The following is a 15,164-nucleotide window of genomic DNA, read 5'->3' as shown; positions in this document are numbered from 1 at the left end:
AAAAAAAAAACTCTAAATTTTCAAAAAAAATTTAATAATACAAAATTAAAAAAATATTTTGTTTAAAATATATTCTTAATTTTTTTTAAAGTTAGTTAATATCTTTAAAAACGTTAATTTTAGGAAGAAATTATTAATATTTTGTTTGTTTTTTAAAATTAGTTAATATCTTTAAAAGAAATTAAAAAAAATACTATCATTGTCAAATATACTTATTAACTTTTAAAAATAACATTAAGATCTATTACACTATATGCTATAAAATTATGAAGAGAAAACCCATCTTCTAAATGAATTAAAATTACCAAGGTCATCCAAGCATATATATCTATCGTACTTTTACATATCTCTCGTAAATATAATGGATTATCTCTCGTAAATATAATGGATTATCTCTCGTAAATATAATGAATCCCACATCCTTACATTCTATTTAGATTTTTATCTCCGAGCATAAATTTTTACCTATCTCTCATAATCCCTACATCCTTACCTTCCATTTAGGTCTCTCATAATCCCTACGTCCTTACCTTCCATTTAGGTCTCTCATAATCCCTACATCCTTACCTTGCATTTAAGTTTTTACCTCTCTCATAAACTGGATCTACAGATCCCTACGTCGTTATATTCCATTTAAGATTAGGCTTAGGAATATGCATATAGACTTGTTTTTTACATATCTCTCATTGTTTGGGACCCTATTCATCTCTTTGGACTTCTATTGAACCGAAAAATAGGTTTGATTGTCATCTTGGTATGATTGTATCTTTTGATATTATAATAGTAAGACATCCTCCCAATAATTCAAATCGAAGCAATTAAATATCTGACTCAAACCTATATAACATGACCGAACAATAGAAATACTCTTACACTCCACCGTTGTCATATATATATAGATATCACATTCATGGAATCATGAATATGATTCCTTCAAATGCAGTGACTTAGAACCACACAAGGGATCTGATAAAAGTAATAACAGTCCCATCATATCTAAGGGCCTCAAAGTACCTTAAACATTGAAGAATCTATTAAGTTCCCACAACAAAATAAGCGTTATTTAGTTGCATTACAATTTTAGCATCTCAATGGCCCCTTGTGATATGATCCAATAAGACATTCTTGCCAAACAAACGTAGGAAGTACAAAAATAATTGGTACATGTTAAGAATGAACCTTTTTATCTTTCTTTGAGCTCCTGCTCGAATTGAAGCAACTTTTCACGAACGGGCTGCAAGAATCGCTTGAAATCTTGGCAAATCTGCTGCTTATCCGAACCCAGAAGATCTTTCTCTTCGCTCAATCTCACTTCCATCTGTTATGTTTCAAAAGTAAAATTTTACCGGCCAGATCACAAGAGGATACAGCCAAAGTAATCCAAAGTATCATATTATCGTTAAAACATTATTGCTCCGATCAGTTCTGTGAGATCCAACGTTGGTTGGGGAGAAGAATGAAGCATTCTTTATAAGAGTGTGGAAAACTCTCCTTAGCATACACGTTTTAAAAACCTTGAAGGGAAACCCGAAAGGAAAAACCCAAAGAGGACAATATCGGCTAGCGGTGGACTTGGGCCATTACAAATGGTATCAAAACTAAACACCAGGTAATGTGCCAACGAGGAGGCTGAGCCCCAAAGGGGGTGGACACACGAGGCGGTGTGCTAGCAAGAACACTAGTCTCGAAGGGTGTGGATTGGGTAGTCCCACATCGATTGAAGAAAGGAACGAGTGCTAATGAGGACGCTGGGCCCTAAAGGGGAATGGATTGTGTGATCCCACATCGGTTGGGGAAGAGAACGAAACACTCTTTATAAGGGTGTGGAAACCTCTCCCTAGCAGATGCATCTTAAAAACATTGAAAAGAAGTTCGAAAGAAAAAACCTAACCTAAATAGGACAATATCAGCTAGCAATGAAATGGAATGGACGCTAGTATTGGTTGAGTTTGGCAGCTTTGGCTAAGCCCTCAGTTTAACGTAAACAATTATTTAAGTCAAATTGAGGCAAAAGGAAAAAGGTAAGGTATCAGCCCTGATGAGCCACATATTAGCTCGCAACTCCCTGGGTTTATTTGGATATGGAGGAATCCATCAAGGAAAACTGAAGCATGGAAAGGCAAGAAATATATTGTTTACATTCATCCACCATCCAAGACAGCCTAACGTTTGGAAAGATGAATTCGTTTATATTATTACTCCAGACCATTCAAGAAACTTGCAGCCACCAAAATACACTAATGAAACGAAGAACAATGTACCTGCAAGTCATCTAGCTCACCAAATGAGAACTCTGGGACGTCTATATGCCCCTTCACTGTCTTTTTCTCCTGTTTAATTGTCCACTCACCTGATATCATGCACAATCGTGATAGTAAATACATAGACAAACGGAAGGAAAGTGATGTTAAATAAATGTAATTCTAATTAAGCTAACCACTACCTTTAATTTTCAATGTGAGTTCATATGTATAACCAACACGTTTCTTGTTACGGACAGTCACCAAAAAAGCCTGCACACATGAATGTAGAATACATGATACTCAGAGATTTGAGTCATTGATATTCTAGCAGAAGAAAAAGGGGGAAATGGCATTGATGTTCCATTGCAGGCACAGATCAATTTGATGCGTTGTCTATGTGGAGACAAACTGCGGCAATGGGACCTTGCACTTTCTCGAGTGAAGTTTTCTTTAACCATATGAGGAATAGAACAACATGGAAGTAACCATATGTGGACGAGTTATTCTAAGGGGGGAGGAGTAGATATAGTAGGAATTACTGTATAGCTACTGGTTTTTATTACCCTGTTTTTCCCTCTGTTTAACTAGTTTCTGGTTGGTTACTGTGGTTGGTCTTTATTTTTACAGCAAGGTTTTTGAGTGTTTCCATCCAGGTAAAACATGTTTACCTTGGATTACAAGGGGTTTGTGATACATGTCACTACAAGTGTACACACATTACACTCATGCCAAAAAGAAGCAGTCATGTATGGAACCCATTGGTTGAATTTTTCTTTATGCAGTTAAAGGAGGAGTCTTCCACATTCATTTCTATTTTTAGTTATTTCCCTTGTTTTAGAAGGATGATCCTCCATGATTCGTTGATGTAACAATGATTATTATACAACTTGTATAAATAGTCATAAGCATCAATGAAAATGGGATGTAAAAATTATCAATTTAGTCTTGAGTACTTTAACTAAGAAGTATTAAGGTTCCCTCTATTTGAGCCTTACAATTATTCAAATAGATCGAAAGAAGCATTTTATGTCTCCCCTCACACAAACACCGGCTACCTCCACTTACAAGAGACCCATAACTCGATTGCAAACTTGGGCCCATAACAATTTGCAATGGGGTATTATTAAATAAAGATCGGTTCAAAACTTCTCCAATATTTGTGCTACGTTATAGAAGGTGATCAAAAGACATGGAATCAGAGCACACCATGAAATAGACACACTAGACACCCAGACTCCATCATTTTTCATAAGAAATGGAAACTAATTGATTAATAGTTGAAACAGGCTAAAGGCGGGATGATAACGTCATAAAGCATCTCCCCAGCCCAAAAAAGGATTCAATAAGAAATATGTGAAAGCAGTAGATGCGCACCCAATTATCATTTAAAATTAAATAACCTAAGAAAATTGCAATTAGATGCCAATAACATCAAAGAAGCAACAAGTCTTATCCTTTAATTTTGAAATATTGATTCTAAATCAAATTAGGGCAAGGAAAAGTAAGGAATGAAAGAACTAAACAGATACAAATAGCAAGATATTCCAGAGAGAAACCAAAAACATGAGCAAAAGATATAGTAAAGTCATCCAAATTACAACTCAACTGGTATTACTATTTCATAGTGATGCTATGCTGCAAATGTAAGAAATGAACTTGAACAGAATACTCCAAAAACCAATACACATCCAACATGATATTTTCAATGTACCCCATTATATTTCAAGAATTTTCCATATCTACTCAACTTAAAATCAACAAATAATTAAGAATAAACGACAGGGACTAATTTTATTTCAAGAATTATACCACCATAAGCAGGTACAGATTTGTTTGATTTGTTCATACTGCAAATCCCACCAAAAACATTCACAGTTGACTATATAAAACAAGCATTCATATGGACCTATTCTAATAGAAAGACTTCCGAGAACTTACATCCCCAACACACTTCGATACATCCTCTATTTCAGCTTTACCACTGGAGAACTCCAAGGAATCTACTGACATTAGCAAGTCCTACAATAAAGGTGGGGAAAGAGAGAAATCGTGTTAGAAAAAGACAACAGCAGATAAACAGAAAGAACGTAATAAAAAATGTACAATAATATTGCAGCTTGTTGAGGTCACCAACCTTCATTCTATCACTCGCCCATTTATTCAAGTTCTTCTCCTCCCAAGTTCCAGCCTACAAAGGTAGAAAAAACAAATAACATTAACAACAAAATTCATCAGACACGTGCAAACGCCACTTAGCCAAGAAAAGCCAAGAAAAGAAACATAGATCATCAAAAGGCAATCATTTAGTGGCCTTCCATGTATGGGAATCTAAGTTGCTGACCATATCTAAAACAGGCAAGTTAATCATAACGAAATTCTAACTTCGTTCCCCACTTTTAACTTTATTCATGATATCGACATTACCCAACCGAATGGATCAAAGAAAATTAACGAAGTCTAGATTGTCTCAAGTTCAAGAACATTAACAAACCTTCTTTCTAACAAAAAAAATTTAAACAACATTCCTTTCAAATCTTTCTCATTATAAAGGATGTGATACCATTTCAACTTTTTTGCTGTAAATTCGAGACTCCTTTTATTTTGGAGAGGACTTCAATTTCCAAGTTCAGATATTATCTCAAACGCTATATTCCTCCCAGCCACACGACCCATACAATTAACATTAATCCTTAAAGAAATCAAAATGTCCATATTTCATCAACAAGAATGACCATTACAAACGAAACATACCCGATTCCAGACGGAGCCAAGGGTGGGAGGCTGAGAAGCTTGAGAAGCAATAATGTCGTCAGCCGAGAGCTTACGAGGGACAGGAAGTGGAGCCGCATCCTCTCGCGTCTCTCTGACCCAGTAGGTGTAAGACGCCCCCTGTTGAGTCTCGGAAGAAACTGCTCCATTCTCCATCGCGAACCCAATAAAGGAAAGCTTCTTCCAATCTGCCCGATCACCAAGATTACAATATCTGATGATTTGAACAAGCGCACGCCAAATTTGAACACCAAAGACGAAGGTGGACGTGGATCTGTGCGTTCTTAGAAGAAGCTTCCTGAAGATTTTGAATTACGGGGGAGATGCAGGCCTTTTGCTTTTTGCTTTTCGTAGAAATGGCGCTAGCCGCAGCTCAAGGCCTCGCACGAGATTCAACGAGGCTATTCTGGAACGTTCTGCTCGGCGAATTTGCGTACGGAATTTTGGGATGGCCCATGTGAGGACCTTGAGACACCCTTTTGTTTGGTTGTAAATAAAAATGGTCTTTTTAGGGTTCTAAACCTTCAAGGCCCAAATTTTAGGGCTTGGTTTGGTCAATGACAATAAAAATTTCATTTTTATTTCTCAATTTCAATTTTTTTTCCCTGAAAAATACCAATTGGGATTTTTTTTTTCTTTCTTAAAAGAAAAAAATAAATAAATTTAGGTTTAAAATTGTTTATGTAAATAATTTTAGTTCTGTTTTTTTAGATGAAATAAATAATTAAAAAATAATTTGTATTTTTATAAAAAAATTCAAAAATATTTGGTATAATTTAATCAATAAAGATAATACGAAACCAATTAAAAGTTTAAAGGTATTTTATGAAATAAATAAATATTTAAGAATTTTTTTGAAATTTAACGATATTTTTAAAATAAATAAAATAAAAAGCAATTTCAAATAACCCTAAGGCTATTTTCGTAAAGTTGGGGCTTCGCCATATTTCAGAGGGGTCCCTATTGGGCGACTGCTGGGTCTGCGAGCTCTAGGAGAAGGAAGAAGAAGAAAAGCCATGGAAGAAGAAGAAAGCGCCTCCACTAAGATGAGGATTTACGTTGGAGGACTAGGTGCTTCCATGACTGAAGACGACCTCAGAAAGGTTTTTCAGAGCGTCGGCGGCGTGGTGGAGGCCGTCGATTTCATTCGTTCCAAATCTCGCAGCTTCGCTTACGTTGATTTCTTTCCGTCCTCCCAATCGTCCATCTCCAAACTCTTCAGCACTGTAAGTTTTTTTCTCCTCGATTCCATTGCCGAACTCTCATTACGTTGTTTCTTTTTCCCGATTTTGGCTATGTTTTCTCTTGAATGTGTGTTCATATGCCTATCTCGCTATCTGGTTGCGATTTTAACCTAATAGTAGTTCGATTTTTGCATTTTCCGTACCTCTTCATGAATTAGATAGCGCGTTCCTAATTTAGTTGCTGAAAAGTTCGTTATTCTTATACAAAGTACAATGGATGTGCTTGGAAAGGAGGAAAATTGAGGCTTGAGAAAGCTAAGGAACATTATCTTGCTCGCTTGAGGCGGGAGTGGGAGGAAGATGCTGAAATTATGAATTATGATGATGGTGCAGACCTGGAGACTTCTGCTCCAGAGTCTACAGAGCATGTTGCGAAATCAGAGCACATTCAGATTTTCTTTCCAAGTTTAGGAGAGGTAATTCTTTGCTTACAAAGTTTTCATTTTGAGATGATTCAATCAATGACTGTTCTTTAGATTCTTAAGTAAGAATTTGTTTTACAGGTGAAGTCTTTTCCAGTTAGTGGTACAGGAACTCACAAATATGATTTTCCACATGTTGAGGTGCCTCCTCTTCCTGTGCATTTTTGTGACTGTGAAGAGCATAATGTTTCTGATCCCACTGGCAAATCCATGGACACAAAAACAGGAGATTTGGATGCTGGGAATGGTGGAATTGATGAAGATGAAATCAAGATGATGAATACAGTGTTGAACAAGCTCTTCGAGAGGCAGGAAGCTTCTCATGCTAATTGTAATGGGACCATGGCAGTCAAGGATAAAGACAACTCTAAGATATTGACCGATAATCAACCACTTGAAGATAATAAAGAGGATAGTGATGAAGATAACCTTGTGCTTAATGTAATGGCTAGTGGCTCCAATTCCAAACCTTTACCATTGAACAGTGGAAGTAAAAGTTTCAAAGCTCATGGGAACAGTAAGGTTAAGAATTATGCTATCACCATCGCCATTTTATCTTTTTTTCCTTTACGTTTTAAGATATGTTTGAGAGGGTATGTTTATCTCAAGGGTTTGTTGAAGCATTTTGGGTTTTTTATATTTCATTCGAGTTTTATCATCTTGAACTTTGCGGTCGAGGTATACTTATAAAAGTGAATCGTTTCAGGGTGCGGCCAGGGATCAGAAAGGTAATAGCAGAGTTCAAAGCAAGAAAAGGAAATCGGTTACCAATGAGGAATTTGATGGTAATGAATATGTGCCCAATATCTCTACTGGCAGTGGAAAGGGGAACACAAATCCAGCATATGAGCCAGTTGGACCCTCGAGGCCTCAAGCTCCTGATCAAGCAATGCCGATCCAATCTTCACGTTCTCAGAAATCTTCATGGAAAACACTTATTTGTGATAAGAGCAAGGCTTCATTCAGCATCTCAGACATACTGCCTTCTGTTCCTTCAGCAAATGAAGAGCAACCAGAAGCAGATGATCTAAGTCTAGCTCATTCATCTCCGAACAGAAACAGCGACCGTGCTACTGCTGCAGTATTGAAAAGAAAAAAAGATAAAACGAAACCCGCGAATAGCAATGTTTCGTTCAGCATTTTAGACACACTGCCTACTGCGTCTTCAGCAGATCAAGAGCAAACAGAAGCTGCTGATCCGAATCGAGCTCATTCAACTCCAAACAGAAACAGCGACCTTGCTACTGCTGCAGTATTGAAAAGAAAAAAAGATGAAACGAAACCCGCGAATAGCAATGTTTCGTTCTGCATTTCAGATGCACTGCCTACTGCATCATCAGCAGATCAAGAGCAAACAGAAGCTGAGGATCCGAATCTAGCTGCAACTGATGCAATATTGGAAAGCAAATCAAAAGAAATGAAATCTGTGGAGAGCTCCCCAGAAGCCGAAAATACCATTCCGAATGTCACCTCGAATAAAGGAAGAGGCGCTGCATGGAAGAAAAAATCTTCATGGACACAATTAGTTAGCCAGGAAGCCACCTCCTTCAGTATTACTCAAATTTTATCAAACAATACTTCTGAAAAACAGGTACAAAGGGAATCCGATGTCATCAATGTTAATCTCTTTGCGCCAAGCGAAAATAATGATTCAATAGAACAGGAAAGTCGAAGTACTGCGGCAGATGAATCTGCTGCATTTGTAATTGCAAAAGATGAAACTGCCTGTTATGATGTCAAGAAGAATGACCAACCTGCAGTGCAAGAAAATGAGCCCTCTCCCACCGAAGTTATTGAGAGGCATATTAAACCACAGGAAGCAGGTTCATTTGATGCTAAAAGCGTCGAAACTTGCTGCCCGTTTATGAGAAATTCTCGGTCGGTAGCCGAGTGGACAAAGATAAAAGCTGCTCTTTCTGGTGGATCCAAGAAGAAAAAGCAGAGACAATTGGATACTCAATAGCATAGGTATGTAACTCTTAAATCTTGGTTGAATGTGGGGGCTTCATTATGTCTGAACATAAATTAGTTTCATCTGCTTATGAACAATCCATTGCAGCTTTGAATGGGTTCTTGGGGTGAAAGTGTTTTTAGCCTTAGAAGCAAAATTTAAAAGTGAAGTGTTGTCTACCTGCATTATTGACATTTTATAAGTTAGCCTTATAATTTAAATCAGCTATTATTCATAGACAATATTTTGTATCTTTTAAATTGAGTTTAGATTTGCATTACCCACTCCCAAACGGCTTCAAATATATGGTTTTTTTTTTTTTTCTCTCTCTCGTTAAAGGAGCTCTAAAAATTATGAAATTTCTTTGGTAGGTCTTAATTCGAGTAAAATTAGGGTTAGTATTGAAATTGGGATGAAAAATAATTCATTGGAGGTTGAATCAGGTTGAGCAATTCACACACATGCACTTGCACGCGTCGACACGTGCAGAAAGAGGTTCATCACGCGTGCAAACCATACGCGCATAGTGTCATAACCTCACTAAGAAGACAAGTAGGTTATGACCCCATACGTAGCCCGAAAATGTGGTGATCTTCAAGTGGTGCGCATCTAGCCACATGAGGTCTGAGATAGATAGTGTCATGGCCAAGTTGAAGCATTAGCAAGCTTGGAGAGAATGATGCGACCAAGCTTGGAGAGAGGGTTGAGTAGGGTTCCAAGTTATAATCCCAGAAGTTGGGATTTCGATATGAGTTTTAGTATGTGTGAACTCTGGAGTTAAATTCATCTATATGAAAGATGAAAACTCATCAATTTTGTTGTCAATCAGATATCCGATGGATGCTCCATGGGCCGGATGATTGCTTGCAAAAATAACATCTACTCCAAAAAGATTAGAAATGCTTCAAAATGTGTAATAAGGGGATGCATGATGTTAGCTCTCCACCACGACATCTCAATCATGTAATATGATATTTTATTAAAAGTTATAACTTTTGAAATGTCTCATCAAACGTATATAAAACCATCTATATTATCTGTGTATAATAGTCTTGAAAAATGTAGTAAAAAGAGCCTTGAAAATGTAGTAAAAAGAGCATTTATGTTTTCTTTTTGTTATCTGTGTATAATAGTCTTGGAAAATGCAGTAAAAATAGCACTTACGTTTTCTTTTAGCGAAATATTTGATTAATCAATTTTTGGTTGTGGAGTGATTTGAATATTAGACAAACATTCTTTCTTTTTGATATTCTATCAACAAGGCAACCCAAATCTTAATTTTCCTTAAAGAAATTTCTTTATTGTTTCGAGGTTCTTGAACATATTTAGATCTAAAGACCTTATTCTTCAATAAGTCAGATTAAATTCTCAAAAGTTCAATCATTTGGAACGAACTCAAATTGATTGGGGGTTTTAGTATTTAAACTAGGAGCTTGGATATCCAACGCGTTTATGAGAGTTCTTAAATTCAATTGGCTAAAGTTACCATATCATGTGAATTTTTTATTTATATGTTTTAAATAACTGATGTTCTTGAGTCTATGTTATGATAGCATGATATTATCTATAATGTGGTTTGATATAAATCGTGATTTAGAAGCATGTATATGGTGACATTCATAGCAACTCAATTCCACCCCTAATAGATATTCTTCTTTTTTTGGCTTTCCATTTTAAGCTTTCTGTCAAAGTTTTTAAAAAATATTTACTAGAGAGAGATTTTCACACACTTGTAAACAATTTTTCGTTTATCTCTCCAATCGATGAGGGATCTTACAATATCAGTATGTCTCAGATAAACCTAGTCAAAGAGTGATACTTCATTGTATTATTAAAAGGAACACCGAGGCCTTAGATAAAAATGGACTCGAGTGGACTCGTTGAACATGAATAAAAATCGAGTATGCATTAGCACGATGTGTCAATTCATGCGTTAGACATGTTAAACATTTTACTTGTTTTATGTATAAGAGGAGCATGTTGTATTCTTTCTATGCTATATGTTATTTGATAGCTCCTTAGGGGTTGTTCTACAATAAACTTTTAGTTAATAATAGGTTGATTCCATTACACAAAGAATATAAGGATGTTGTGACGTGTTATTTTCTATCGAGTATCAGGCAAACGAGTAGTTATCCTAATTATGCTATGATGTTGCCAATATCATTCGAGCATAAACATCACTTTCTATAGATATCATCCTGATTTAAGATTAAGATATTTACACGTCATAGATCCGGTTCGAAGTTTTGTTAAACTTTCTATAGATTCTTTAAGGATTAGGACTTAAAATCTTGATCTTCTACTTTGATTCATACGAAAAAAAAAGCACAACATGAACACTCGAACAAGAAAAACAAAGAAGAAAAGACAGTGATTCATACGAAACGAGTATAAGAGCAATATTAGGAATGCATTTTGGGCTTATTTATGATCCATGGGTGTACTCAAAATAAAGGTTAATCTAAAAGCAAGGTAGGATTAATAGATGATAGGGGCTATAATATTAATCTAATTAATGTGAAGTGGGGCTTAGAAATCATCTTGGGTTCTTCTCCTTCCACCAGACCCACTTTCCCTTTGGCAATTGAAATAAACGGCTGCCACCGGCAAGCCAAGATTGTAAAGCTCTGCAAAGTCTCTTGTGTTGAAGTTCTGGCGCCACCCAGGAGCGTACACCGTTTGCCTTCCAAGCTGTCGAAACAACACCAGCACAAGACGATGGATACCCACCGTGGGTCTTGGGCTCTCATAGCACACGATCTCTTGACCTACATTGTTCAAACAACAAATGCATATCAATTAATATAGCTCAACTAGTTAAGATATATATATATATATATAGAAATTAAGATGTCGGAGTTGGTTCAAGTCCTACGCTTTCACGTGACATTAAACTCGAGAAAAGAAGAAACTAGAATTTATGAATAATGGGTCTGTTGGGGAGAGGTTGTGGGATCTCACAATCCATCTCCCTTGGAGACCTAGCGACCTTGTTAGTATACAGCTTGATGATGGGTTTTGATACCATTTGTAATAGTCCAAGCTCACCGCTAGCAGATATTGTCCACTTTAATCCGTTACGTATAACCGTCAGTTTCACGGTTTTAAAACGTGTCTGCTATGGAGAAGTTTTCACACTCTTATAAGGAATGTTTCGTTCTTCTCTTCAACTGAGGTGGGAACTCACAAATCTCCCTTGGAGACCCAATGTGCTCGTTGGCACACCGCTCAGTAACATGCTTTGATACCATTTGTAGCAGTTCAAGTCCACCACTAGTACATATTGTCCGTTTTAGCCCATTACGTATCACCGTTAGCCTTATGGTTTTAAAACGCATCTACTGGGGATAGAGTGTAGGGAGAGGTTTCCACACTCTTATAAAATATGTTTCATTCTCTCTCCCAAATCTCCCTTGGAGACCCAACGTCCTCGCTGACACACTGCTCGGTGACAAGGCTTTGATACCATTCATAACAGTTCAAGCCCACCGCTAGTAGATATTGTCCGCTTTAGTCTGTTATGTGTTGTCATCAGCCTCACAGATTTCAAATGCATCTACTATAGAGAGATTTACATACTGTTATAAGGAATGTTTCGTTTCTCTCTCCAACTAACGTGAGATCTCGTGAGATCTCACATTTATTGTGGAAGAGTGTGCACAGATATGCTTAAAAGTCAGATGTTCAAATTTTCATATTCGTGATATAGAAATTGACGGGAAGAAAAAGTTAATTTAATTTTTTTGGGATCTCTTTTCCAAAGTACTTTAATACTGTTAAGGAATATATAATGTTATGAGGCATCCCTATCAAACTTTTAATAAACTTGATGGCATAAACAAAAATGTTCAGAAACATAAAGATAACATACCAAAGTTCGCTCCAGTTGTAGCTGGGATATCAGTCACCAACCTGCAAATCGAACCGAAACAATTATATACATTTACATCGGGATAGATCCACGTTGGAGTTAAAGGGGCACGTGCCCCGAAACTATCAATTTAATTCATTATTAGACTTTGATTCTCTTAAATTTTTAGAACAAGGCTTCAGTTCGTCACGAAAGGACACTGACAATCTTCAATTCTAGAGACATCTATGTTTCTATTCGAACATAACTTATTGGTAAGACACTAATTTACATCCTAAGAATCGATGGTTCCATTCTTTACTTTATCATATTTTAAATACAATAATGTTTAAAAATTATTATTAACATTAAAAATTTAAACTTTTAATCTATAAAAAGAATTCGTGATCAAGTTAAAATAATGTACGTATGGATGAGCGTTATGATAGGTTATTAGAAAGGATGATTCGTTTTTTCGAAAAAAAAATAGGTTACCTTCCTTGGAAAAAGTAAAAAGAAAAATTACCCGAGATGAAAAAGTATTCAATGAGGTCTGACCTAACTCTTAATAACGATCAAATATATATATCAGAAAAATGTTTGCGTTTTAATGATCCTAAGATGCAAAAGTGAAGCAGTCGTACAAATATTTTTTTTCACATTTAATGTGTAAAATTGTCGGTTATATTATGATGACCTCTCGGACACCGTAAAAAAATGAAAAGGTAAAAAAAGTGGACGTACCAATGCAAGTATTCCCTTAGATTAGGATCACTAGGGCTAGGAGCATCAGGATCCACCATAACCTATAGCAAACAAAGTGAAATGAAAGGGTAAAAAAATGCAGAGCCAACAGTGAAAAAGTAAGAACAAAGGAATTACCAAAGTGAAGAAGGTGCGAAGGTCAGTGCCACCAATCTCAACTCTTGGCTGGTTGACAACTTGAGAGGGTTTGAGCTCACAGCCATTGCTAATTTCCCTGTTGTTGTAAGTAGCCCTAATCGAAATGGACTTCGTGAACGAGTCGATAACGTCGCCGATGACTCTCCCAACGACCAAAGGGTCACGGTCTCTCGGCATGGCGTCGAGAGGATGGTAGTACGTGAGAGAGCTGAAAAGATGCGTAATTGTCTGGTGAAGAAGTTATTGAAGGGCAATCCCTTATTTATATCCTTTTTGAGGGGTACCTACCATTGTTATCTGTCGTCAACTAGAGATTCTTCACATTCTCCATGTCTCTATCATGATTCTTTGTAGTTTTATGTGCTTTTCTTTCTTTCAGTTTTTTCATATTTTTTTTTATGAACTTTATAAAAATATACGAGTTCGTTATGGAACTTGTTACGATTGAAGTTCAATTACATGAGATTATGAAGTTTAGTGGATCTATTGAAACACTGATGTGAGATCTCACATTGAATAGAGAGAGGAGCGAAGTATTCCTTATAAGTGTGTGGAAACCTATCCACAGCAGACGTGTTTTAAAACTGTGAAGTTAACGATGATACGTAATGGGCTAAAACGGATAATATCGGCTAGCGGTGAACTTGGGTGTCCTTGATTCTCCGTTTTGATGGCGATACATAACGGACTAAAACAGACAATGTTTGTTAGCGGTGAGCTTAGGTGTCCTCGGTTCAAATGAAAATTTAGAATTCAAATTTAACACTTAATAGCTAAACATTTTCTTGCATCTCAGCAACATGACTATGTTACCTATTTGTCGTTGCTCACATTCATTTTAAGATTGTTCTTATTTAACTCTCATTTTTTAGCTCTCATATTTCTTAACATATCCTTATTCAAATATTGGTTCCGTTTATTCAAATAACTCTAATTTATTCGAGCGTCACATTTCCATTCCAGTAACAAAATGTCATTAATTGAGTCCATGAATTCGGGTAGGATATAAGAAAAGTTTTCACTTTATTATGTTCATGTTCATCTCTCTTCTTTATGCCACCTACTTTTGTACTTTGGTGGTATTTTTTTTTTAATTTGTTTTGATTCTTGCTTATTTCATTCCCTTATTTTTCACTCTAGAGTAATTATATTTATGATAATTAAGTGTACTAGGAACTCGATTAATTAGAGGACGACTAAATTTTTAAGACTTTGAATCTTGGATCGGGACTCAGAAGAGAAAGGCAAAGACAAATAAAATAAGGTAAAAATTTGCACAATATTGAATAAACAACAACATAATTAAAAATAAATCGAAATCTGATACAAATCTGTGTGGTTCAAGTTTAATTGTAAATAGGGAATGAGTTTTGGGTTCAAGTTCAAATAAATGCAAAAAGACTCAAAATACACTTACAGAACTGACAGCCAAAGACAACCCTTTTTGTGACTTCGCAGCTCTCGAGTGCTCCCCACCTTGACTAGTGGTCAGTCACTTGAAAAATAATAAAGAGTGGGGTGAATATAAAAATAATCAGCAAGCAACCTGATTTTAGGCACTCATTGCACCCTTTTTCTTTAGTCTCTAGGGAGTTAAGACCTAATCTCTAAAACTATCCTAATTTTAAAATAGTTATCTTGACTCATTCATGCTCCTTGGGACATGGGTAGGTTGTTTAACATTTATGTATTTTGATTGTGATAGTTTGCTTTGCCTACACGGTGAAAGAGTGACATCCTGGGTTGAGGTGCTGCCTATATAATCTGGTGGAATAGTAT

At 36.2% G+C, this 15,164-nt stretch overlaps 3 protein-coding genes across 3 annotated transcripts; 1 reads left to right on the top strand and 2 right to left on the bottom strand.

Annotated features, from left to right (window-relative positions):
• Window positions 1-943: 943 nt before the first annotated feature.
• On the bottom strand, window positions 944-5,464 carry LOC111472472. The gene is made up of 6 exons (XM_023118115.1): window positions 4,995-5,464; window positions 4,378-4,431; window positions 4,182-4,262; window positions 2,444-2,513; window positions 2,262-2,350; window positions 944-1,318 (listed from the first exon to the last, which is right to left on the bottom strand). Exons 1-6 carry the CDS (start codon window positions 5,166-5,168, stop codon window positions 1,184-1,186), a joined length of 603 nt encoding a protein of 200 aa, XP_022973883.1. The 5' UTR covers window positions 5,169-5,464; the 3' UTR covers window positions 944-1,183.
• Window positions 5,465-5,939: 475 nt separating this feature from the next.
• Window positions 5,940-8,871, top strand: LOC111499238. The gene is made up of 4 exons (XM_023150783.1): window positions 5,940-6,238; window positions 6,466-6,672; window positions 6,760-7,200; window positions 7,385-8,871. The coding sequence occupies exons 1-4, from the start codon at window positions 6,029-6,031 to the stop codon at window positions 8,639-8,641; spliced, it is 2,115 nt and encodes a 704-aa protein (XP_023006551.1). The 5' UTR covers window positions 5,940-6,028; the 3' UTR covers window positions 8,642-8,871.
• A 2,048-nt stretch (window positions 8,872-10,919) lies between these two features.
• Window positions 10,920-13,612, bottom strand: LOC111472019 (protein HEADING DATE 3A). Its single transcript, XM_023117703.1, has 4 exons — window positions 13,365-13,612; window positions 13,227-13,288; window positions 12,504-12,544; window positions 10,920-11,400 (listed from the first exon to the last, which is right to left on the bottom strand). Exons 1-4 carry the CDS (start codon window positions 13,560-13,562, stop codon window positions 11,162-11,164), a joined length of 540 nt encoding a protein of 179 aa, XP_022973471.1. The 5' UTR covers window positions 13,563-13,612; the 3' UTR covers window positions 10,920-11,161.
• Window positions 13,613-15,164: the final 1,552 nt, after the last annotated feature.

Source organism: Cucurbita maxima, unplaced genomic scaffold, assembly GCF_002738345.1.
Source record: "Cucurbita maxima cultivar Rimu unplaced genomic scaffold, Cmax_1.0 Cma_Scf00002, whole genome shotgun sequence".
NCBI lineage: Eukaryota > Viridiplantae > Streptophyta > Magnoliopsida > Cucurbitales > Cucurbitaceae > Cucurbita > Cucurbita maxima.
Note: the sequence above shows the minus strand (reverse complement) of the source record. Positions and strands in the feature narration are given on the sequence as shown.